Here is a 24,651-nt window from a genome sequence, read left to right on the forward strand (position 1 = left end):
GCATCATTTTGCAAAATGTAATAATGTCATTTATTAAATTATGTTCACAAGAGGCAATTGTGTCTCACTGCAATGGCACATGTTTATATATTTTTTTTTAATCAAAAGGTGAATAATAGTAGGAACACACAAGATCAAACAACGTCTTGGGGCCAAAAATAGCAGCTTTGATAGACATTATAAAAAATAGATTCAGCCACTTGCTGTGAAGGTAAAAAATATTGCCATGTGATATTTACAAACATTTACATTGGGATATTTACAATGATAAATAAGATTAGTAAAAAATATATAGAAAAGAAAAAAATGGGTTTCATATTCCGATTGAGTCACAGTCATCTGAGGAAATTGATTAGGGCCCGACAGATAATCAATTTTTTTAGGCGAATTCCAATATTCGACAGCATAATATATATATATATATATATATATATATATATATATATATATATATATATATATATATATATATATATATATATATATATATATATATATATATATATATATATATATATATATATATATATATATATATATATAATGTGTGTGTGTGTGTGTGTATGTATATAAAAAATGTAACATATTTTTGCATATTTTACATATACCTACATTCAGGTATATACAAATATACATACACATATCCATTTATACTTAAATACATTTTTTTTTTGTTTTGTTTAAATGTGATTCTCTCTGTCTTTTGCTGGAATGTGTTAATACAGTATGTTTAAAAAAAAAAAAAGCAAAATATTGGTCCCTTTCTGAAATTTTTAAAGAGCTGATATCAGACAATTAAATATTTCGGCCCCATAAAAGGTCGGCCCTAATTGTTTTAAAAAAAAAATTAAAGTCTGTGAATTCCTTTTTGCATAGCTGACATGTTCAACTCAATTTCTTCAAATTCTCCATATGAAAATTGGACTTCTTTCCTCTGGTCCAGATGCTGTGAAGCAAACAGTCCAAAACCAAGAACATCTTCATTTATCCATCAACCCATCAGGCTGCGGATTCTTTTTTTTTTGTGCTCATATGGTCTTAATTAATTCCAAAACCATTTGGACCACAGTCGACAATAAATACAGCCAAAGCTACCTCTGTCTTTTAAATACATCAAACATCATTAGTGGTGAAGAAAAAAAAACACGGATGGGAAGGGGAAGCGGGATCTATGAGACCCATAAATTTGCCTCCTAAAATCCGTCCCGCTATGTACATGAAAAATATCCGAGTGAGCGCACACGGCCCACCAGGGGCCGCGGCGCTTCCCTCCAAAAAGCCGTGGCGTGTTTGCCTTGGCGAGGGCCGCCGCTCGCTCTCGCATTAACGCCATACCTTGGAGCTCCAAAGCAGCATCCCATCGCCCGCTGAACTTCCTTGTCCTCTACGGGCCACCGTATGAGTTATTCAAGTAAATTCCAGGAGACCGTTCTTAGTCGCGATTGGCTTCACACAATCTTCATTTGCATAGTGGAAATTCCCTGAAAAAACACATCCTTCTTTGAAAGGGAGATTTTGCCAGCCCCGCTCTGTCAGTTCGTGTCAGGGGTGGGGTAAAGCTTGAACACTTTGTAAATCCACTGCGAGTAGAACGCCACGTTAACGAAAAGCGCCGGCCGGGACGACGCGCACTTGGTGCGCTGGATGCTCACGCCCATCACCACTCGCCGCTCCTCTTCCCGGCACACCAGCGGACCGCCGTTGTCTTTCTGGACAAAGCAAAGAAAACTGCCATTTTAGCCTGTTTTTACCTTTACTTACAAACGGCTCATGTTGGGAAACGTTTAGAATACCAAAGCTTTGTTGAATGACATCACACAGGAAGCAATCCGCATGAGCTCAAACTAGAGTAAGCGCCAAGACTGTAATGTAATACGCCATCACCACCCGCGATGTTTATTTGTTACAGTTTTTGATGTATTTTTATAATGCATTAACATGCCAACTTGTGTACTGGTGAGGCAGTAATTTTTGCACCGATTTTTACTGCGGTCATGCACTTTTCATTTTTACACGCTTCAATCGCATTTTCCACCAAAACTTCACACCATAGAGCTAACAAACATAAAATTGACTTTAGCTTATTTATTGTTGCGGTTTCGTGGCTCGGCTCTCCACTTGAGCTGCAAGGTTGTGCAAATGAGCCATTTTACTTCCTTGTCAGAACGATCAGTACCATAACACTCATATTTAATAAGAAATTTAATCGCCATTGTGGAAAGCACTTAAATATCGTGTTACGGCCCCTTTAAGTTCAGGTGTCTGCTTTGGAGCATTATGAAATAATGATTGGTGTGAATTCCTGAAATCTGCCTAGCAACATGCAAGTTAAAGTTCCTTACGTCGCACACGCCTTCTCCTCTCTTCCCCCCGGCGCATATCCTTCTGTCTCCGGCGTCGCCCTTGATCCGGGAGCACTTGTCGTCGTCCACCATGGGCATGGTCACGGCGTTCAGCGCCTGGTCCCGTTCCCGATCTACGGAAGCACGGCGCTTACAGAAAGGCTTTTTTTTTCAAACGAGTGAAAGCAAAATACAAAACTAGCTACCTTTGGTTTCACCCCATCCGTACATGGTGCAATTGGTGCCCTCCGCGATGTTGCACTCGTTGACGGGAAGATGGATGGTGGCGGCGCCTTCGGAAACGGGCGCAGCGCTGTAACGCGTATCGATCACAGTCATGTCACGCCGATCGAAAACGGAGCGGTTGGCGCGCCGCCGGGAGGAATGTTGGCAACTCACTCGGCCAGTTTCAGCATGACCAGGTTGGAGCCCTCCGGCCCGCAGATAAGGCGAGAAATTCCAAGCCTGGGGTGACGCCACGACTCGTTCAGGTGACGCAGGCCCACCTGCACGCTGTACTCCCTCAGGTCGGGCACGCTGCCAAAACGCGTTCGAAAACGAAAGAATTTGATTTAAACCATTAAGAAATGATGGATGAACTACTAAACCGCAAAAAAGTCACAAAAGTATCAAATCAAGTACTTGAAGTATGATTTTATATGTATTTTCATTTTGAATTGATTTATTTTCGACCACATATCGACAGTAACGTACCATGACGTGAAGCATTGCTGGTCCGTCAACACCCAATCTTCTCTGATCAAAGATCCTCCACACAAATGGATCTTTCTAGAACAACGGCGATAAAAACAACGTGAGATGTTTTGTAACTTTTCCCAAAAAAAACAAAACATCCAAGAGCATCTCACTCTCTCTGGATGCTGACAACCCAGCTGCCATCTGCTCCTCGCACTTGGTGGCCCCCGACGATGCGGGTGGTGATGTGGACGAAACAGGACACCTTAGAGACGGTCGGGGCCGGACCGGGTGGCGATTCCGTCGCTGGAAGTCACGATCTAAAAGTCAGCCTCGCAAATTGTGTCGCGAAAGGAAGTGGAAAGAGGGTAGAAAGCGACACTTACCATTCGGAGGTGTGGATGATGTGGAATCACCTGAAGAAGAGCGGGAAAAATGAAATGAATTTTGAAATATACAGTCGCAGTCAAATATTTAGAAGGACCTAACAGTAAGCTATTAATGCTGCAAAGCATTGAAATTAAAGTCATTATGAAGCATCATCCGCATCATAAAGATGAATGGCAGAAGTGCTTATTTTGAACTCCATTTTATTACTCCAGCAAACCAGTTGGGCGTGAATACATTGCGCCCTTTGCAGATTGCTTCTTCCACTGCGTCAGTTCGTAAACAAAAAATTCACGACTGACACTCTTGACTGATAGAAACATTTCATTTCATTTCCGTTTAAATTTACTGTGGCAGCCGTGATAGGAAAATTATTACTTCTCCGAGACGACGGTTGATATTATCAAGCGCATCTGCGGCTCGGAGGCGTTAACTCCGGCGGTCGGACTGTGTTGCGCGCTACATTGTTCGCATTCTTGGCAGTGTGCGGACAGTGTACTTGGCTAGCGCACTGTAAACATCGTGAGGCTGGCAGAACTTTATGCATGGCAAACACAAGCAGAACTTCCGCTTTCCCAGAAGAAGCTACTTGTTACATCGTCAACTATCCGTATCTACTTTCTCAAATAATTACCCAGGTTCCAAAAAAGTGTCCCAAATACGCCCGACACCTGCTTGCAGGGTTATTTTCCGCACATTCCTCACATTCCCAAACCAATCCGGGCAACAGAAGGCTTGTGTGCTGTTTGGTAGCCGAGCGCACATGAAACGCTTGGCGCCAAGGCCAAAATGCGGATTTGTGCACCAAAAACGTAAAGCCGTCCCTTGCTGGAGAGTTCCCACGGACGCCCGTCCTAACGAGGCCCAATGACATCACTGAACTTTCCCTTAGTTACTGTTGCTAAGGCGGACAAGCTTTCCAAGCTGACATGAGCGCGATACGGTGAAGGTTACGGTCATGCGGTGTGTCAAAGTGACAAGAAAATAATGCAAGCATGCCAAGGCGTTACAGATTGCAGAGCAAGTCAACCATCAACAAACATGAGACAGCAGGGGAAGACTGCTTTCATATTTTGCCTGCAAAAATAACCTCACTGCCGCACATGCAATTTCATCAGGAATTGCATTATCTAGTTTGTATTTATTTTTTCCTGCTAATAACAGTACAGTGGACCTCCGTGTTACAGTGTCCCTGGCTCACATTTTTTCACGTTTCATGAGTTTTTGCGTCCCCTCTTTATTGTTTTTTCCCCTGCTTAGCGGCTGTATTTGTGTTGTTTTGACTCCACCTGCAGGCGTTTTTAGGTAATTGCACTTATTTCCTGTCAATACCTCCACGCAATGCGTCACTACAATGCTGGTCTGCTATTGGTCGGCGTCCTCACGGAGACGGTGGTCTCCTATTGGTCGGCCTCACTCGTTTCAAAATGGCGGAACGGTAAAACTTTGTTCTATCGTGAGTGGTTACAAAACCGTATATTTAGTCTAAACCGTATATTTAGTCTATTTTACTGCTTAATTAGAACTTGCCATGGGTCCCAAGATTGCAAGTGATGTAAAAGAGAGACGTAAGAAGATGATTTGTATGGAAACGAAGCTGGCGAGAACCCTTATTAGGGCATAACAAGCTGCACTCAGAGGTAAACAAATCCTTTCTAAATGTTTTATTTATGATGTTTTCTGATTGTGTACATGTATATTATACAAACGTAGCACTTACTATACTATTTTGGTACCAATTTTTAATATGTATGTACAATTTTGATGTTTTTAACCGGGGTGCTAAACTCATTAGCTAGTTAACATAGGTTTGTATTGCTCGCCTGAATTCGCCTTACGAGCCCAATCGCGGAACGGATTGAACTCCTAACACGGGGGCCCGCTGTACTTATGAACTACAGTATTAGATCTTTTTTTTTGTTCAATAAAATTCACAGTACGGTACACTTTATGGACGTTACTCTATATATGAACAACGACCTACTTACGAACATTCAAAGATACGAGTAGGGTTGCCTGTAATATTTTGAAATCTTGTGATGTTCTAATTTCACAAGATCTTACCCCATCACTATTGAATAACTTTATTAGAACACGTACAATTTATAAATCAGAAAACGTTTAATTTACATCAATGGAGATTGAGCTGCGCTGCAAAGTTAGTGACTCACAGCGCTTCAGTTTGCAGTAGTCCCAAGCCAGGCGAGTGTTCGGGTCGGTGAAGCACCAGGGGCCATGTTTGTCTCCGTCCGGATTCCGGCAGTAGTTCTTGTCCAGCCCTACATGGGATAGTGTAGAGTGAGAATCCCCGCTGTAAAACACACAAATATAGATGCTCATGTTCTGTTTGTTATTTGGCAAACAGTGGATATCACAACACACACACACACACACACACTGCATGGTAAGTGGCCACCGCAGGGCACGAAAGTCGAATTTCAACGACTGCGGCGCACCCGTAGAAGGAAACGGCGCGTTTGGCCAACAGTGCTCTTGGGACTTTGAAAGTATGCACTCTCAGACCGCCAGGAGCCACATCCTCCACGGCGCACACTTGGAGGAATTCCCATTCAAGGAGCGCTCAAATCCTGCTCTCGCGGATCCCTGAAAAGCCATTAGTGGATGGGACCAACACACGCACGAATGCTTACGGAAGCGCAGCAATTTGTCAAGAGGTGAAAATAATTTCACTTCCCGGGAGAATGTTAAACAAGCCGTGGCGTTTTTTTCTTCCTGGGACGACCCCTCACCTCAAGCCGGGCTAGACTAGCTGGCGAGGGGAGCTGATTGGCTTTGATCTGCTCCCCGCGCTAAGCGCTTCCCGTAGGTCAGGGGTCTGCTCTGGAACATGTCCGTCTTCCCGTGCCATTTTGGCTTTTCAATTAAGACATACCAACATGGAAGCGTCAGAAATAATAATTGGGCTTGGCAGCGACCCCTGATGAACCCCTGACTTCTCAATGTGTTAATTTTTTTTTTTTGCTGTTTGTTTTCACGGCTTAGCTCCATTCATATGACAGGGATTTTCACATAGATGAAAAAGTCCGCTTGTCAACAAACACTCATCGGTTAACGGTGAAGAATGTTCCCCCTTTCGCCGAGGAAACGTTCCCAGTGTTTCGCGACTTACGTTGGCTCCGAAATAAGCAATAGATTTAGAGACACATGAGGGACACACCGCTAGCCTGGTTTGTTGGGTCCTGATTCTGATCATGTGATCGGAAATCGAGCACATCACTTTTCAGCTTACTGGAGGAAAAAATTAAATTGTAGTCATATTTTTTAAGTGTTACACAGCATTAATGCATGGTAGGCCTGGGCAATATATCAAGTTCATGAGAATAATTTGAATTTTGTTATGAACGATTTTAAAAATGATAAAATCGACATTTTCTTCGCCTGTCGCTTGCATAGCTTCAGCCATCCTCCTGTTTCTTCCACACAAAACTATTGTAATTTCTTAAAATATTGTGAGGTGAAAAAAACTGGAAATCAAATGTTTGTGAAAAAAAGATTTTGCTAATACTAATACTAATACTAATAACATTACCAAAATAAAATTAATGTACGTTTTATTCTACATTATAATAAACATCGCCAATGAGGGAAAGTTCTGGTATTAGTCACACGAAAATAATGCGATGCTCATGCTAGTGTCATGTGACGATGAATCAATGAATATTTTTAATCCGAACAAAACTTTTTCTTACCTGTTGATGTGAAGGGACCAGTTGGCGCAAGGAATCCCGGAGCGAGTCACGGCTAATGTCCCCCTGTACGCCTCCCCGTTGTCTTCGTAGCACTCTAGAGAAGAACAAGATCCTTTGTTAGTTTAAGAACAGTTCCCAAGGGGCGGCAATCGGACTTTCTCTTAAGACGCCTAATTGCAATCAGCGAGCGTCGAGTGCGCGGCGTAACTTGCGAGGCGTGCTGTTAACCTTTTTTAAAAGTCCGCCGAGGGGTTTCAAAGGCAATAAAACATTCAAATGGAATCGGAACATGTGTGGTCTGCTTCAACAGAAAGCAAACAAACATGGGAAGTGACGGCGCACTCTAAGTGTGTTGTTAAGGGCCTTATGGGAAAAGGCAACCCTTTTAGGTTGCATTCATGAATGCAGGGAAATTAGCAAAAAAATGAGATGCTAAGGCAACCAAAACAGCACGTCGCCAACACAATGATTCCATTTTATCCGACGTAGCGAGCTTAACTGCTAGTTAAAGTATTGTATCAAAACAGCATATCGCAAACACAATGATTCGACTTTAGCCGATTTAGCTAGCTTACCTGCTAGTTAGAACGCTTTGTCCCAAAAGCAAGCGCAGATAAATACCCCGAGGATAGTGAGATTCTAAAATATTTGATTGCTGCGGCCCATATGGAGGAAAGTATTTAAACCTGGAAGTCAAGCAGTATCACCGTGTATCGTTTTGTGTTCAATTGCTGATACAATAATCTCATGTTCCGGTCATAAGTGTGGAAAGCTTTAGATTGCTCACACATATCAACACGACATGTTGTAAGCGTGCCCACATGCTTGTCTCACGCCAGAGAGCTTTACCGTTCTTCTTGGCGGCCTGGGCGTCACACCTGGGGATGTGCGTGCAGTTTGCTCTGCGTTGGTTGGGCTCACTGGTGAAGCACCACGGGTACTCGGACCCGTCCGGGTTACGACAGAAATTGTCGCGCAGGTCCCTGGGAGGCGCATGTGCAAACACAAACCAGGACAGTTTATGGTTTCAAAAACAAGAAGGCTAACTTTTTTTTATTTCTGGCATTGGAACAGTCAGGGAAAAAGAAACCCTCTGAGAGCCAGAGACTTAGCTGAATCCAAGATGTCGGCGAGGAAGCATTACTCACTTGCATTTGAAGTTGTCTGGAAGAAAGGAGTGTCGGTGGGGAAACTGCGAGTCCCAGCGCTGACACATCACCCCCTCTGGAGTTACGTTCATGGTGCCGCGGTACTCCCGACCCTTTCCGCGGACGCACCACGTCGTCGCGTTCACATCTGGATCCTCGCTGGAGTCGGATTCTTGAAAAAAAAAAAAACAAAACGAGGAGGAAGATATTAATCCTTGCAAGAATGTGCCATGTTTAACCTGCAGACAGATGATCAAAAACAGTAGCAGACCCCCTCGTTCCCACCCCCACTGTTCAGATAGGAAGCTTACTGTTTATTCATAACACTCACAGACGCCTCACATTCTTCCACACTGGGACACCCGCAACAAAAACACCTTACACAAAGTCCTTCTATCAGTACGTTGCATATCAAATATTCATCATGTTTTGGGAAGTTTGAGCCAATGCTGTTGCATATGTTTAGAACGCAGTGTGGCCACTGTTATCATTTCAGTAGCAAGACATTCTTCCTCGCTGGGGAATCCACGATAACGAGACGTCATTTAACCCCTAAGGAGGTCCTCGAAATCTACAAGTGCAAAACGGTGAAAAATGTTTTTGCAACATTCAATTTGATTTGGGGGATTTCCACTCTAACAAATACAGTATATCCACAGAAAAACATGTTTATCCTTTCCAGAAGCAAGGCTGAAAAGTGGACTTTTCCGATTAAATAGTAAATCTCATAAAGGAAATTGTGAAAACTGATAAATGTTGAATTTATTACATCAGACAATTTAAATCTTCCCAGTGTGGGAATCACTGCTTTGAGAGCATCCTGACAACCAAGTGATCCTAAACGCATTCAGGTGGAATCCTTCCCCCTGGATTTCTGTCTGTGTTTCTTTAGCCTTTGACAGATGAGATGGGAGAAGATGGAGGAGGCGAGGTCGTGTTTGGGGAAGAAAAAAAAGATTCTTGATGTAACGCATGCCAGGCAGCAGCACAGGTCAGTGGTTTTTATCTACGCGAGAGCCGCCATTGTGGGATACACACATCTGGACATGACGCCCCACCCTGTCTGTAAATCATTAGCCGCACTGTAAAGTCAATGCATGTGGACAGAAACAAAGAAGGATGCTCGCCTTTTGTGTGTAAGCATATTTCACTGAAACTAATTCAGAGGAATCCTTTAGCTCTTTGTGTTCCGAAGGTTCCCACGACTCCACGGGCTCATTATAAGGTCAATGTGATACCAGATCATATATGCCAAAAACCATTTCAAAATCTTTTGTTGGTGTTATTTCAAAGACGTCAACATTAATCATTGATAAATTAAGCACAACGGCAAAATAAAAATGTCTAATAAAAATAGCTGGAGGTAACTAAGCTGATGCACAACTTCAAATATACGTTAGGCAGTTTTTACCTAATCGCACAAACTAGCCGATTTGTAATGGCATTAACCAATTGTCTAATCAACAATATGACTTGCTATCAAAAACAAAGAAAATGTAGCGTGGTCGCTTTTATGACACTCCGCCAGCTAGCATACTAGCAAAGTCGTAAAAAAGCAAATTAATTAGACGTGTGCTTTTAGGATTAATCGATCTTTACGCAACATCAAACTAACTCCAGTTAAACAGCCAAAACCAGCAAAAAATCTGCAATTCCTTCCGTCGCCATCAATCCACGAAACCCAAAACCGTAGTCTGCCCGTTGCCATTAGCGCTCCCTGATCTCCTAATAGCTTCCTAACAGCAACTATTTGCAGACCTAAAACCGGCCAAGACGAATGTCGACTAAGTATGGAGGAGGACTGGCAGTAAGTGCAGCCCTTACCACACATGGTGATGTTGCAGTACTCCCAGGGAGTCTTCGGATCCATGGTGTAGCACCACGGACGAAGGCGATTATCCGGGTTGCGGCAGTAGTTGTCTGCCAAGCCTTTGTCTTTGTATCTTGACCCGGAGATAGATGGCAGAGGTTATAAAAACCGCCAAACTAAACAGTGACTGGATTTTATTTTAGTTTGCGGACTTACTTTTTGGGCTGGAAGGTGTGCTTGTGGGGTCTGGTGGAGTCCCATCGCTGGCATTCTTTGCCACTTTCGGTTTGATCAACTTTACCCCGGTATTCCTCACCATTGCACGTCATGCAGACTTCTGTCGACGCCATTGAACCGCACGTGTATTTATGAGTAAAACACAAGCCCGTATCACTTTTCATTTGGTGTCTTACCCTCCGAACACTGTGGCACGCCACACTCCTCCGCCCGCACGTTGGGATCGGTGGTATAACACCACGGGCCACCGGGGTCGTTGTTGGGATTCCGGCAGAAGTTCTCCCTCAAGTCCTGCGTCGGGTACCTATCAGGATAAAACCTACGACAGGGAAGTAGACAAGAGATTCTAAGATTCAAAAATAAATCTCAGGGAGCCACTGGGGGGGTGTATATGCGAGGGTGTTCCGGTCTCGCTACCTAGCAAAATAAATCGAAAGCTCATTTGCATGAAAGTCCCAGCGAGAAGATTAAAAAGTGTTGTGATCATATGCAAAATCAGTCATTGATACACCTGGGTATAATGAGCACTACCTTGTTGCTGCTCTCTCATGTGTGAAGGAGCCTGACGTAGAACGTGATGTGATTGATCACCCACCGTGACACGCATGTACGTGTGCCCTTAAATGTAATCCCCGCGTCAGTTAACTGAGCGTAGTGGAAGTAAGAGCAACGGCCAAGCTTGGATGTCACGCTGGGCTATTTATGTTTCAAGGAAACATCGGATATCTTTGAGCTTTTAACCAATCCAAAAATGCCAAATAAATCATGGATGCACCTTCTCCGGACGTGTGAAGGAGCTTAAACGGGCCAGGAACAACTGCAGCTAGCTCAGCCTCAGTGACCTTGATTGCACTTTTTTTGCATGCGACCTCAAATGTAATCCCCTCTCTGACGACCGAGCGCGGTCAAGCCACCGTAAACTAGCAGGAACCAGAACCAAACTTCAGGAACACCGTTTTACATCCACAAGGTGTGGAAATCGGGATATCCCGATGATCCGTACTGACCATGAACTTCTATTGCAAAAAAAAAAAAGCTCAGTGGGTTTTTCCAGGCTGTCAGCAGCTTGTCCGAACACTCTACCCTCAGCGACGACACTTCTCCTGGGGGACTTTAGTCTAACCCCGCTCCCCCTCCCCTTTCATGCTCCGGGGCTTACATAAAGCTCCGGCACTAATGCCCGACATCATTCAACCCAGAACAAGGAGACACGCTCTGAAAAAAAGAAAAATCCAGTAAAATTTCACCCCTGCTTAGCGACGCGGCACCAGAACCCAAAACATCTGCTACGTGTTAAACGTCTTCATAATGTCAATGTATTTATGTCATACTCCAGAATATAATAAATTGTATTACAAGGTAGTACACGGTACCCCACGCAAAACAAGTTGCATGTGGCGAGTCCATAAAAGGCTGCCGCACTAAGTGTAAGTTAGCCGTAATGATGTTGCGCTAACAGATGTTAGCCAGTTATTCTTTCAATTCATCTCGCAGCCAGAGTGGGTTCACATTCTGCATACGCTACGGTGCTACGCACACATACTTACTTTGAACACATTGGCAAGGTACAACCGAAGCAACGCACGCCTGCGAAAGCGACTACGGGTAATATTTACGACCCGTCGTAGAGTATACTCCATAAAGTCAGACCTCTCGAGTAGTAAAACAAGTTGTGACTTTGAAAATGACAGCTGAGAATGACATTGAAGAAGATCGATGAATGGGTTTTAGCTTGTAGCTGCTCTGACACATTTTTGAAACGCTAGCATGTTTACCTTGCGGGACGAATGTAAAAAAGCTTGCGAGTAGGTAAACGGCGAAGAAAAAAAAATGAAGCCCGAGACTAAATTTGAATAAGTTGCATTCCAGGCTTGTCGTAGCTAGAAAACGGCGTTGAAATGCAGGCGGATTCTGACAAAATAAATTATTCTTAAAGGGACAGTGTGTACCATTGTCTAGCTATAACAAACATGGCAGCCTCCAGAGAAGTGTATCATTTCATGATAACCATACGTGTATTTAAAACATACCGTTGGTCGTTAGGGACACATTTATTTGCAAGTTTTTGAAATGTATAAATGATAAAAACGACATTTATAATTCACTTTCAAATCGCAACATAACAGGAGGGGCAATTTTTAGGAACTGACCACCTGGTGTCCATGTGAATTTCCTGAGTTACGACCAGCGTTATGAACACAGACAGAAATATTTCACCCTCCGTGTAGCGCCGGGCGTCAATAGGCACTTCCTCAGACGTCACGGTTCAATTCCTGAGGTCTAAAGGACATTCCTGGTTGGAAACCTTGCGGCAAATCACCCCTGTTTGGCGTCGCGTTTGATCACGCATAAATGTGATTGTTGACGTGGAAGCTTAGGTCGCTCTCGGCGGCACTAAATCCCGTCAAATTCGGAAGGATCGCATCTGATTATCATCTGGAGGGATCGCTGACGAAGCAAGAATTTACGCCTCAATGATGGGAACGTATCCACGGGTTTGTGGGTTCAGCTAACAAAATTTTTTAATGCCATTTTTATTTACGGAGCACTTCAAAACGCTGTCTCCCTGCGGCTCGCGGAGAATGAATACTACTAATGAGAAGTTGGCACTGGGACATCTTTCACGTAAAAAACTTAAGCGTACATCAGATGGCAAGAGAGTTTACAAAGAGGTTCAAACGATATACAACCGCGGGACGGATTAATCTCGTGAATGTTAGCATTAGCCAGCTAGTCTACGTCGTGTCTAAGTTCTGAAGACAGAAAGACAAAAACACCATTACATAAGTCCATTAAAAACAAATGAACCTGTAGTGAGCTAACAAAGAAGCTATAGCAAGATAAGATCATTATCATAATTGTTTTCAAGTTATATAAATATTTAACCAGTGGTCACTTGGAATAGATTTTCCTCCATGCGGCCGGCGAGCTGAAAGGAGTTTGACACCCCGGTTTTAAAAGGTATAAAAAGAGAGAACTTACGTGTGTTCATTGATGTTATTATCAGACCAGGCTTGACACGTTATGTTCGACTTAGTCCAAGACCTCCTCCCTCTGTAGTTGTCCTTGGGTCCCATGATACACTCCCTTATGTAATCTGAGCAGAGTGAAGAAAACCCACTTGAAAATGTCAGTTGACGTCGCATTATTTTTATGAATCGGATGATTTTCCAATCATATTTTTCCGCCGTCCATATTTGGTCGATCGCTGTATCTTTTTGTTATGCCCAAAACATTTCTCCGGGGTTCGTTAAATGTCACGGGAGCGGCGGGTAAGGGGGAGTTTCCGCAAATTCTGGAGTGCTAGATTCCACAGGCTGCACGGCGCTACGACTGTAAACAAAGATTCTTTACGGGCTTGTTTACGCGTCATCTGCGAGTGGCCTTTTCAAAAACGTTTGTTGTGTCAACATGGGACTTCTACGACCCCTCGAGAGTTCTCCAAAGCGCAAATAGTCATGAATAACGCCGGACAGGACAAATTGTTTACCTTTCTTCTCGTACAGCGTGAAGTTGGCGCCGGCCTGCTTTTGCGCGCCGTGACTGAAGCGGTCGAAGGGGAGCAAGTGGCATTTCCTGTTGTGTTTGTGGAAATTGAAAGCCCTGCGAAACAGGAAGACATTTTCAGATGAGCGCCCGATTTAAAGAAAAATGCAAAACCACAATTATAAGGAGTCCCGGATTGTCACCTGCAGTTGAAGTGCTTCTTGACCTTCTTGCACTTGCGGGCACAGTGTTCCTGCGAGCGACTGTTGCGCACCACGGGCGACTGCGGGCATTCGGCGCAGACAAGCAGGTGATTTTCAGACTTTTCGTAGCGCTGCAACGACTGGCGGCTCTTTCGACAGTCACCTAGTGAGCAAAAAAAAAAAACTGCTAGCTGGAGGGACAATTTAACTCCAAAGTTTCCCCGCATGCAGAGTTCAAAAATAGACATTTTGTCGGAGAAAAATCAAGAAAAATCGGAATAATGCAAGGGTTCGTGCATTATTATGTTTTTCCTCCAGCCCCATTCAAGACAAATTTGCACGTTTTTACAAAACAAACCAAAACCACACCTTAAACGTAAAAAGTTCATATTTTGTACACAATATCCACGTTTTCTGGGAACTGTCAACGGAAAGAACAACATATTTTTGGCGTAAAGTAACTTTATGAGCAAAAAAGCGCTAGCTGGCGGAACTACTTCAATCCAAAGTTTCCTCATCACCACATACAGAGTTCGAAAAATAAACATGTGAGAAATGTGAGAAAAATCTGAGACAAATTCGAGGAAAATCGTAATCCGACTTCCAGCCCATTGGTGTAAAATAACTTTTTGCTATTTCGCAGAATTAAGTACATTTATACAAGTTTGTTTTTTTTCACTCTTTCAGTGCCAAGCGTTGTCTGAAAATGCAACCAGTAGAGTACCAGCTGATTTTGAGCATTTTGACGCATCTTTCAAGGCCAACGGCATAATTTATTGAATGACTATGTGGACATGACTATGAAGGATTGGATTCCATTCTTTACCTTGAAGAAAAAAGTAAGATCTTATCTTATTCTGTTCTTTAGTATTCACTGTTTGAAAATTGAGTGATATTTTGGACAAAAGTAGAAAATTTGATTTTTTTTGGTGAAAAGATGTGTTTTCTGCACAATATGACTTTGACACAATTTAACTCCAAAGGTTCCACACATACAGAGTATGTTTTTACGGAAAAAAAACAATAAAAATCACACCATAAAATGTTAATGATAACTAAATAATATCGATATTTTCTGGGAACTGTCAATGTAAACAGAAACATTAATTTTCAGCAAAACACATTGCTAGTTTTTGAAAAGTCATTTTTTTCTGCCAAAAAGGCCTTAAAATTACGACAAACATTTGCAATTATTGGCCCAAACGCTTTCAAATGGAACAAAATACTTTGATACTCATGCATACTCTGTCTTAACGCTTTCAAATTATGATGAAAAAAAATGGTATTCTTGCAGAAAACCGTTATCACTCGAACGTAGTTTAGAGCTAAAAACCTTGCTAGTTTTTGAAAAGTGCATTTTGTGCCAAAAAGGCTTTAAAATTACGACAAACTTTGCAATTTTATGCTGAAATACCTCGACAAACTTCACATTTTTTTTTAAATTGTAATTTTTCGTGCTGACAAATGCCGGGAAAAAAAAGACGGTCCCCAACGCTTTCAAACGTGACGTTTTTGGAACGAAATACTTTGTTAATGTGAGAAGGAGTCAATTTGGAAGCTATTATAGTACTTAGCGTGATATATTCCCTCGTAAAATCTTGCGAAGAGACATGGCACGGGTAAACGCCGTAAAAGTGACAAGAAAATTGAAACATTGCCATTGCTCGCCGAGAACTGCATGAAAAGAAGCGGCGCAAAGACAACGTGAGGGGTTCACATGGAGGACAATGCCATCATTTAAAACCCAAATCCTCCCGAGTCAGTTTCCACCTGCCGGGGGGGGGGGGGATAAAGCCCCACCTTGAACAGAATCGGCCTTCGGTTACAACTTACGCTCGTTTCACTTTACAAGCGACACGAGCGGTGGTAGCAAAGAAGCTCGGAATTGTTTTTTTTTTTTTTTTTCTATTAATGTTGGGGCCGGAGTGCAGCACATCTGGCACTCATCATAGTGTTGTTGCAGCCCTCATGTCTAGCCAATTAGATTTCACTTAGGGCTCTTCCTCACACTCGGCAAAGGCCTAACCTGCTCTTGGCTGTGGACAAATGGCGCGGATCGTTGAGGGTGGGCCGTGTCGGGGCCAATAAATGGTGGGACAGATACAGCTGTTATCAATGATATCAATTATGATTCCATTCCTGCGGGATTTAGGAGAGCATTAAATCTTCAAGTTTGAGGGGCAGCCACAGTGACATATTGAATGCATTTTTAATGTTAGTGATAGACAAGCGAAGGGAAAAAAAAAAAATCGAGTTTTACCATTACGTATTTTCCACGTGAAAAAAAAGTCTAAAAAGTCAGTACAAAATTTCCCCATTGTGATTTTCCAAAAATGACTTTCTAAAGACTTTTGATTGGCTGAAACAATCTTGGTTACAAGTTACAGCGCCACCTGTTGCTTTGGCATGGGCTTGACAGTAGACAAGAGGAGAGTTCTTCATAATCGTGGGGCGTACCCCCTTTGAGGGGTGCGGATGACCCCTGGGAAAAAAGCTTTTGTTTCTGCCATGTGAAGTGTAATCGCAATAAAATAAGGATTGGCATTTTTTTTTTTTTAATTTCAGGAGCTGATGCACTTTTTTTACAGCTTCAGACTGTTGCTTCTCAAATAATGGGGCGGCCCCTCTGGGGGGCGCATATGACCCCAGGGAAAGACTTTGTTTTTGTTATGTGAAGTGTAATGCAATAAAATAGTTTTCATCTTTTTTTTTTCAGTTTTAGACTAAGGTGTAACCCGTATTAACACTGTAAAACTAACAGTTGTTGAGGGTGGCACAAAAAGGTTTTCTCTTTCCTGGGGGGCCTTGGCAAATTATACTTGAGAATTACTGGTTTTAGACTAACCTGTAACCTATATAAACGCTGTAAAAAGTAGTTAACCAAAAGTTGATTTATATTGCTATTTTTATGTTAATGTTAACAAGCATACAACTTAGGTATACTTATAATTTTTTTAGAGATAATAATCTTATTTACAGTCGAGAGGGGTGGCGAGAAATGTTTTCTATTTCCTCGGGAGGGTTTTGCAAAAATAATTGAGAAGCACTGACTTGATGCCAGCATCCTCACGCGTTATAAAGTATTACTGAGTGCTGCAATAAAACTATGCTGGCTGCGCGATTCAATGATAAATAAAGGAAATAAGAAAGGCTGTCGATGGGGAGGACCACTTTCCACTAATCTTTCTTTTTTAAATCCTGCCAAAACAACTTCTCACTCTTTAAAAGTCGCATTAAACGTCACGCTCCATTTGTGCGTTAATCAAGACAGAACTCCGTTAGAAAAGACGTCGATTTAATACTTTCTGCACCTTTTCAAATATTTTATCCGCGCATGCAATTCTGAAAACACGCGTGGGGAATCGAGCTTAAAGTTACGGAAGGTTCGGCATCATCACGTCTTACCTGCATCCAGCATGCTGAGCAGCGCGCACACCATTGCCTGGTAAATCCATACGTGCGTCCTCATGGTGGACTTGACCGGAATATGCGAGTGCCCGGGCAGCTTGTTGCGCCGAGTGAGACGCACGCACTTCGGGATGCTTCTATGTGACGTCCTGCGTGGCCGACGTCCGCTCAAAAACTCGCTGGTAGAGTCCACGCGCGTCCTCGGTTCAACCCGCCCACTTCAGTGGACTTTTTCTACTCATGCTAGAGCGCGTCAATTCACTGAAATGAATCCTGGCCCGAAACACTTCCGGTTTTGACTATCAAAATAAAACACACGAACGTACGGAAAATACAGCTGTTCATATATTATTTGTGTTTTTTAATTAGAAAAATAATCAAGAAAACATTGTGGCATTAACAAATTCAGTTTTGCAATCTAAGGTACTATAAACATCAGGTTTTCATACAATTCCCCTAAGATTGAGTCTTGCTAACATTTTTAACGCTAAGTTAGTGGCTGTCACATTACCCGTTCACTCTGTTTTGCCCTTCAGGCGGGCTGGCGGAGTCACCTGCTGCGCACCTAATGACAATTTGTCATAAAGAGCTTTATAAGTGTAGTCGGAGCAGGAGAACGCTGCTAGGTTATTCCTTCGCCGCTCTGTGAAATTCCCACCTTTCTATTCTCGAGTTGATCTCTTTCGAGTGAAGAAGTCCTTTTACTTTTTGCGAAACTAATTATGCGTACAAATATGACGGATGCCTCTTGGAAAGGTACTCCTCACTTTCTTTTTTTTGATTTACAAGCCAGATGAAACACAAATTTACCGGAAAGTGTTACTTGTTGATATATTTTGTTAAAAGCGGATTGTAAAAAAAAAAATAAAAACGGGATAATTGTAAGAGCAGGATACCGCGTGCGTTCGTCCCCGTTGCCTCACTTTGGCTGCCGCGGAAAAACAGATGGGATTCTTGGCGGCCCGTGCCAAAGATCACTTGGCGCCGGCCGCCGCGATCCTCAGCCAGTTGCAAAACGCCTTCAGGTACCAAAGCACATAAGCAGGAAGTGCTCAAAAAACAAACTTTCACTTCCAATCAATCACTGTAAGCCTAAAGTTTGGGGATTTTTACCCGGTTTAGAGCCATCACAATGTCAATAAAACCACCCGAATGTATCATAGGAACAAGGGGATGATTATAAGCGTATAAAAATATCTCAAAGATCGGCGAACATCCTGGTGGGCTAATATAAGGCAAGCGTAGCATGTTCTTAGGCAGGGCAGCTGAAAGCGATCCAGTTCAGGTACCAGCATACTGGACTTTTGTTGGGCCCTCACCCGAACTTGACAGGAAATCCACAGTGGAACCGTTAACGGCCGCCAGCCTAAGGGCCCTCCGGAGAGCAAGAGAAAGACTAACGCGGCGGAGGAACAGGTTGGAGGTAAATGCCAGATGCTCTCATTAGGACGTGCGCGGGTCATTTCAGCCGGGCCGCCTTTTGGTCAGCACGTGTGTCGGAAAGTACCGGCAGGTGTAGAGGCAGGCTCGCATCACCCCTGTCAATCAGCCTCCAGAAGAAATCCAGACACGCAAAAATCTTTTTTGCCACCCTTTGAACTACAGCTAGCCCCCCTTACCAACGTTAAGTCTTGAGGCCTGATTATGCATCCTTTGGGGGGGTGCCGCGGGCCGGAGCGATTTCTTTCCAAACACACCCAAGCAGGGGGAGTATTAGCTTCCATCGACTGTGGTCCCACTCCAGACCCCCCACCCCCCGGACTCCAAATTGTCAGTCATTCCCAATGTACTTGGTAGGGTTAAGCGCTAGGTTAACAAGTCCGTTTTGAGGCAGAAACCCCCTGATGACTTTGCGCTAATTTGCCGTCATCCTGAGCGACAATTTCAAAGATTCTTATCCTGGTTTTGGGTTGATTACTCCCAGTGAGAAGTACGGCAGTTGGAGGCTTTAGGGCAGCGGTTCTCAAAGTGGGGCGCCTGACTGCAAAAAAAATAAAAAAGCCAAAATACATCCCTGGCATTTAATGAGTTAATACAAAATATGTGCGCGAACTTCATTTTATTTTGTTCTCAATTGTGAAAGTTTTCATGACTACAGCAATCTATTCAACCAATTTATTTGTCAGGGGGGCGTGGATGACCCCAAGGCAAAAAAAAATGCAATAAAATACAATTTGTCATCGTTTTTTTTAGTTTCAGACACTTTTATGCACTTTTTTTCAGTCTCAGACTAAGCTGTAACCCATATAAATGCTGTAAATAAAATAAATCTTTAAAAGTTGATTTACATTGCTTGTTAATGTTAAAAAGGATACACGTTTAGGTAACAATCTTATTTATAGTCAGCACGTTGAGTGGGGGGGGGGTACAGCACTGGGGTACAGGAATAAAGATTGTATCTTGAAGGACAGGCCCCCCCCCCCTGCCCCTGCATACCAACGATTAAAAGCCTTAACAAGACTAAACAAAACTGCAAAGAGTATCATCCTTTGAACGCCTCTTGTAGAGATAACAAGTTTTCCTCAGATGATGGAGACTCCGCCTCGTTGGGGAGTCGTCACATTTGACCCGAGGTGTCGGCATTAACAGCAGCCGAACAGGATTTTACTCATCTCATTATTTTACACCCCAGCTGGCCGGTAAACACCCTGCACTCGCCTCGTTGCCCCGCACTCTTGCACATGAAGGAGGCTAATCACCGGTGTGATCTCCCCCTTTTCACCTCTGACCCCCCAACACTAGAATAACAACCTCCACCCTTACCCCCCCCCCCCCCCCCCCCCAATTAGGAGGGCGCCGTTTCCATTGTAGATGACAGATGAGGGGCCAGGCGTTTTTTTTTTTTTTTTCGATTCTCCCGGTGCCCGCAGAAGGGATTAAACAGGAGGACATCACGTCATCGGGGAGCCATATTGGAAGAGATGGACGTCCTGTTGACGGAGACAAACGAGCGTTCGGGCGGAGCGGCGGGACGGGGCGCCACCAAACGCGGGGACGTCAGGGCGCGGCGGCAGATGGAAAAGAAGTTGGATGCGAGGAAAACGGAAGCAGAGATGTTCCGTATTAAATCCTTTGGTGCCATTGACGGAAGTTTTCGTCATGTCAAATACTTTTATTTTTAATGAATGGATAGATGACACTCGTGGCCAGCGCTCCTCTTTATTATATGCCAATCAAGTGTAATGTAGTTATATACACATGCTGTTTTTTTTATTATTATTGTTATTTTATTTATTTTATGTTCACAAAAGCAATATAAATTTAAAAAAATTACAGCATTTATACGTGTTACAGCTTTGTCTAAAACAAAAATGACAAAGTGCATCAAATTGCCTGAAATAACAAAAAAAATTGTATTTTATTGCATTGACAGGTCTGACACTTTGTCGATAACTGTGGCCAAATATTTCTTGATAATTGCCTTAATGATTTAATTTTGTGACGAGAGCTCTACCGTAATCCCAAAAGAGAACACTAATATTTTTCTGCGGACAAATATTTATTAATAATGAAGTTATTTCTTTTCGACGTCATGTCGCGAGTTATGTTGATTCCGGTTAAGGGGTACTGGTCTGAAAAACGTATGGCTCGGCCGAACCGCTTAGCAGTTGCCTTTTCAAACATTGCTCGGCACCCAAAGAGTTAAGAGCGCAGGTAGAAAGACGACCGCAGCGAGGAGCGGGAGATAAGGCCTAACGCCGTTTTCCTCGGCCGCAATAAAAGCCGAGGCGCGCTCCAATGAATCAAGGCGTCGGGGGCTTTCCTCTCTCTGTTGTGTGTTATGTCCACCGCTAATGGGCAGCAGATGTGGATGTATTTCACAAGTGCGGCTTTGGAAAACATTCCCGCACATAAATCCAATTAGGTCGCATGAGCGAGCCGGCAGAGTGCGACCGGCGACCGCCCAAACAGCTGACTCAAATAATCCCACTTTTCGCAGGTAGAAGATAAGCGGCGCTCTTTGCACGTTTCCACGCTAACCCGTTCAGTGTTTCGACTGGACGATAATCTTTGACAGATGGCGGGTTCCGTTTCAGGAGAAGACGATCCGAGCGGAGGGTTTGATCGCACGCCGAACGGCAGATCACCTGTAACGGGGATGCGTTCCGAAGAACCGCATAAATCCTGCGGCGGGCCGGAGCTCGAAGCAACAAACCTTACTGTATATGTTATAGCGCATCCTCTGGGAGGCGTTAGTCGCTCATCCAAAGTCAGTCATGAAGTTCCTGATAGTGTAAATCCATGTTTGGAAAAAGAGAGGAGTATGAGAGCCAGGTGATCTCTGCCCCCGGTCTGGGATTTCAATAAAGCTTGTCGGGGTGAGATAAAACGCCGCCGAGGCATGTGGCCGTCAGGAATGCACGAAATAAGAAGTGATGCATGCAACATGTTGGCCAAAGTTGGTGGAGAGCAAGAAAAGTCTCAGAAGTCATCAGCCGGGGGCAGGGGGGGGGGGACTTCAGAATTCAACGATGGGTTGCCAAGACCTCCTCTTTGGGGTTTTGCGTGGATTTTACGGCGCCGTGAGCAACTTGAGTACAAAGTGGAGTTGAGGGATGACTTTGTATGTTTCACAATGTTTGGATGAACATGAAATGAAAATCCAAATGATCTGCATGGGACAAAAAACCCCCCCTGAAGGCCCTCGCTGGTAGACCAGGTGATTTTCTGCAGCATGGAAGGAGGAAACCTTCACGGTCACTTAGATAGTTCTCGGATAGTTTGGGAGCTTCCATTTCAGAACTTGTGAAGGGCGCCGAAGAAATCCTTCCTCGCAAGGTTTTTAGCGCAAAACGGCCTACTCTGGCTCCTGAAGCCAGATCGGGATTTACTCTTCCTTACTCGCTTGGAAACCTGCTGACAAAGTTCACTTCCTGAACAAAACTGATTGGTGAGCGGACACGTACTTTATCTCCCAATGACTCCGAAGATGTCAGGCAACACGAGGGCCAGCGTAAACTGCCCCTGACCCTCCGGCTTGCCAGACTCAATCAAGCGCAGGGGACTTTTCTCAAGGCAGCGACAAGTCGGGAATACTCTGAGAACAAAATAAGACAAATGGACTTTGAAGGAAGTTTGGCAGAGCGTCCCGCAAAAAAAGTTGCCCTGAGGATTGTTGATGTGAAATCCAGCGCTTAAGCAAACACGCCGCTGGCCGGCTCATATAAAAAGATGGATTCTTCCGTTTCTTTTGGCCTCATATTCGTGCTGGCATTCATGAGATAAAAACGGTCACGGGGGCACCGGCCTCCAGCCTGATCTAACCCGGAGTCGCCTACCGTCCGTGCGGCCGGGTCTGTTTTTTTTTTTTTTTTTAGCCGAGCAGCTGCTAGTCTGGCAACTTGTTTGCCGCTAACTAGCTCCACGTGTGCACACGCACGCACTGGAATCGCCTGGATTTGGTGTCACAGCGGGAGTGCGGCAGTTTTGCGTGCTTTTATGGACCGGGGCGGGGCACGGGGAGGTGAACGTCCACACCGGGGGTGGACGAGGGAGTCCCGCCAGGTGCTAATAGATTTCCTGCGGCTTTGAAACGCCGGTGGCTCGGAACAGACTCGGGTTTCATCTAAATGACGCCGGACCAACGTTTGACCTCGGCGGCGCACCTACGCCCGAGCAGCTGCCGAAACGTAGTCCAGTGAAAATAATAATAACGACTCCGCTGTCTGCCCGTTTGGCGAGCTTCGGGTGATTCGCGCTCTGGTCCCATCCAAAATAGAGCCGAGATGTTACGCGAAGGTACTTGGCAAGCGTATCAACTGTTGGTTTCCAAGTGAGTCACTTTACATGTTCATCTCTCGCGAAGCTATTTAAGGATATTTAAGACATGGAAGAAAAGTGTTTGATGGTACTTGGTTTTTGCAGCTGTGCGCCCAGACGCAGGTGTCGTGTCAACAGATAGTTAGGCGAGTTGATGACTTTGTTGTTGTAGCACATGCGCAACTTTGAAACGCTCGCAAAAAAAGGAAGAGGCCTGTGATGGATTTCAAAATAAAACAGACTACTTCCTGTTCATTTTCAGCCACACACTCAGTTTTGCATCGATTCATGAAGTCATGGGATTAGGATACTAAAAAATATGGGGATCAGTATTTTAGCTTTGGACTAAGATGTTCCAAAACTTTGTGGAAAAGAGCAGCAAAACCTTGCAACGATTACGATCAGCATGCAGCCGCCGAGTCACTAAAGCAATAATTGACAAAAAAAACAAGTCAAGAAGTTCTCGGGGCTACCTGGAATGCCAAACTTTTACATTTGCCCCACTCCTGCCCCCATTCGTGGTAATCGGAGACGAAAACAATAAGATAAGGACGGAGGACACCCCGAGAGCCTCGGGCAGCAGAACCTTTTGAGTGAGCTTGTTGCAGCGATAAAATTTATTCCAAACATAGCAATCTCTGCTTGACGTTAAAAAAAAAAAGGGGACAACCCCCTCAGGGCGCGAGACTATCACGAGATATTTATTACCCCACTTGTGATTGGCTTTTGAGGGTGAGCCAAAGAATTGCCTGCAGTGAAGTTTTTTTCACTAAGCTCATTACACACGAGCAACACTTGACAATAGCAGAGGACTTTTTGTTGTAAGGAAGAAAAAAAAAACACCGCCAAAACAAATAATCAAATGCCTAATTTCACATCAAAGGGAAAGCATTGAAAGAAGATAAAAGGGAGCTGAAATTTCACCCAGATGGTCACAAAAATTCCAAAGTGTGATGAGCCAATACACCCTAAGAATAAAAACATTCTGGTTGATTTACAGAAATGGAAAACCTAGCAAACATTTATTTAAGCCATGTGTTGTATTTTGAACAATTTTGGTCATTTTCTTCTGTTTTTTTTTTCTATTTGTGTAATATGATGTAATTGCACAATGATTGGTCTCCAAGCAGTCATTCACCAGCTGCTACCAAGACAAAAAATGACTACTATTTCATCATAAGACGTGGTAATTGGCCACTTTTAAAACGCCCCTGTGATTGTATTTTTTTCTATTCGCAGCATGTCGCTCCGTTTTTAACGTGCGCCATAAAAGTGGAAACTGACACCCTGTTTTCTATTTTTTGGGCAACCGCAGCTGCATTCAGGTGCAAAAGGGACGTCGCTAATGATTAGCATCCACGGCGGTTTGATCGACCAGCCAGAGGAGACACCGGCGTAAATTTTTGTGCGCAAAAGCCAGTGACCGTCAAGAGCCATGTGGGAAAAAAAATGCATGACGGCAAA

The 24,651-nt window shown here is 43.8% G+C and overlaps 1 protein-coding gene and 1 long non-coding RNA gene across 2 annotated transcripts; one reads left to right on the forward strand and one right to left on the reverse strand.

Moving 5' to 3' along the window:
* Positions 1 to 551: 551 nt before the first annotated feature.
* On the reverse strand, positions 552 to 17,597 carry hgfa (hepatocyte growth factor a). The gene is made up of 18 exons (XM_088406948.1): positions 17,425 to 17,597; positions 14,020 to 14,182; positions 13,821 to 13,933; positions 13,313 to 13,427; positions 10,507 to 10,649; positions 10,310 to 10,430; positions 10,108 to 10,226; positions 8,284 to 8,455; positions 7,985 to 8,118; positions 7,136 to 7,229; positions 5,597 to 5,736; positions 3,425 to 3,454; positions 3,212 to 3,344; positions 3,057 to 3,131; positions 2,742 to 2,879; positions 2,549 to 2,655; positions 2,343 to 2,476; positions 552 to 1,709 (listed from the first exon to the last, which is right to left on the reverse strand). Exons 1-18 carry the CDS (start codon positions 17,486 to 17,488, stop codon positions 1,533 to 1,535), a joined length of 2,172 nt encoding a protein of 723 aa, XP_088263074.1. The 5' UTR covers positions 17,489 to 17,597; the 3' UTR covers positions 552 to 1,532.
* LOC148405396 (uncharacterized) lies at positions 4,863 to 24,646 on the forward strand. The gene is made up of 4 exons (XR_015864281.1): positions 4,863 to 5,065; positions 9,135 to 9,274; positions 14,707 to 14,858; positions 24,503 to 24,646. It is a non-coding gene; the product is annotated as an uncharacterized LOC148405396 (long non-coding RNA).
* Positions 24,647 to 24,651: the final 5 nt, after the last annotated feature.

This window comes from Hippichthys cyanospilos, chromosome 22, assembly GCF_059441005.1.
Source record: "Hippichthys cyanospilos isolate Australia breed blue-spotted pipefish chromosome 22, RoL_Hcya_1.0, whole genome shotgun sequence".
NCBI lineage: Eukaryota > Metazoa > Chordata > Actinopteri > Syngnathiformes > Syngnathidae > Hippichthys > Hippichthys cyanospilos.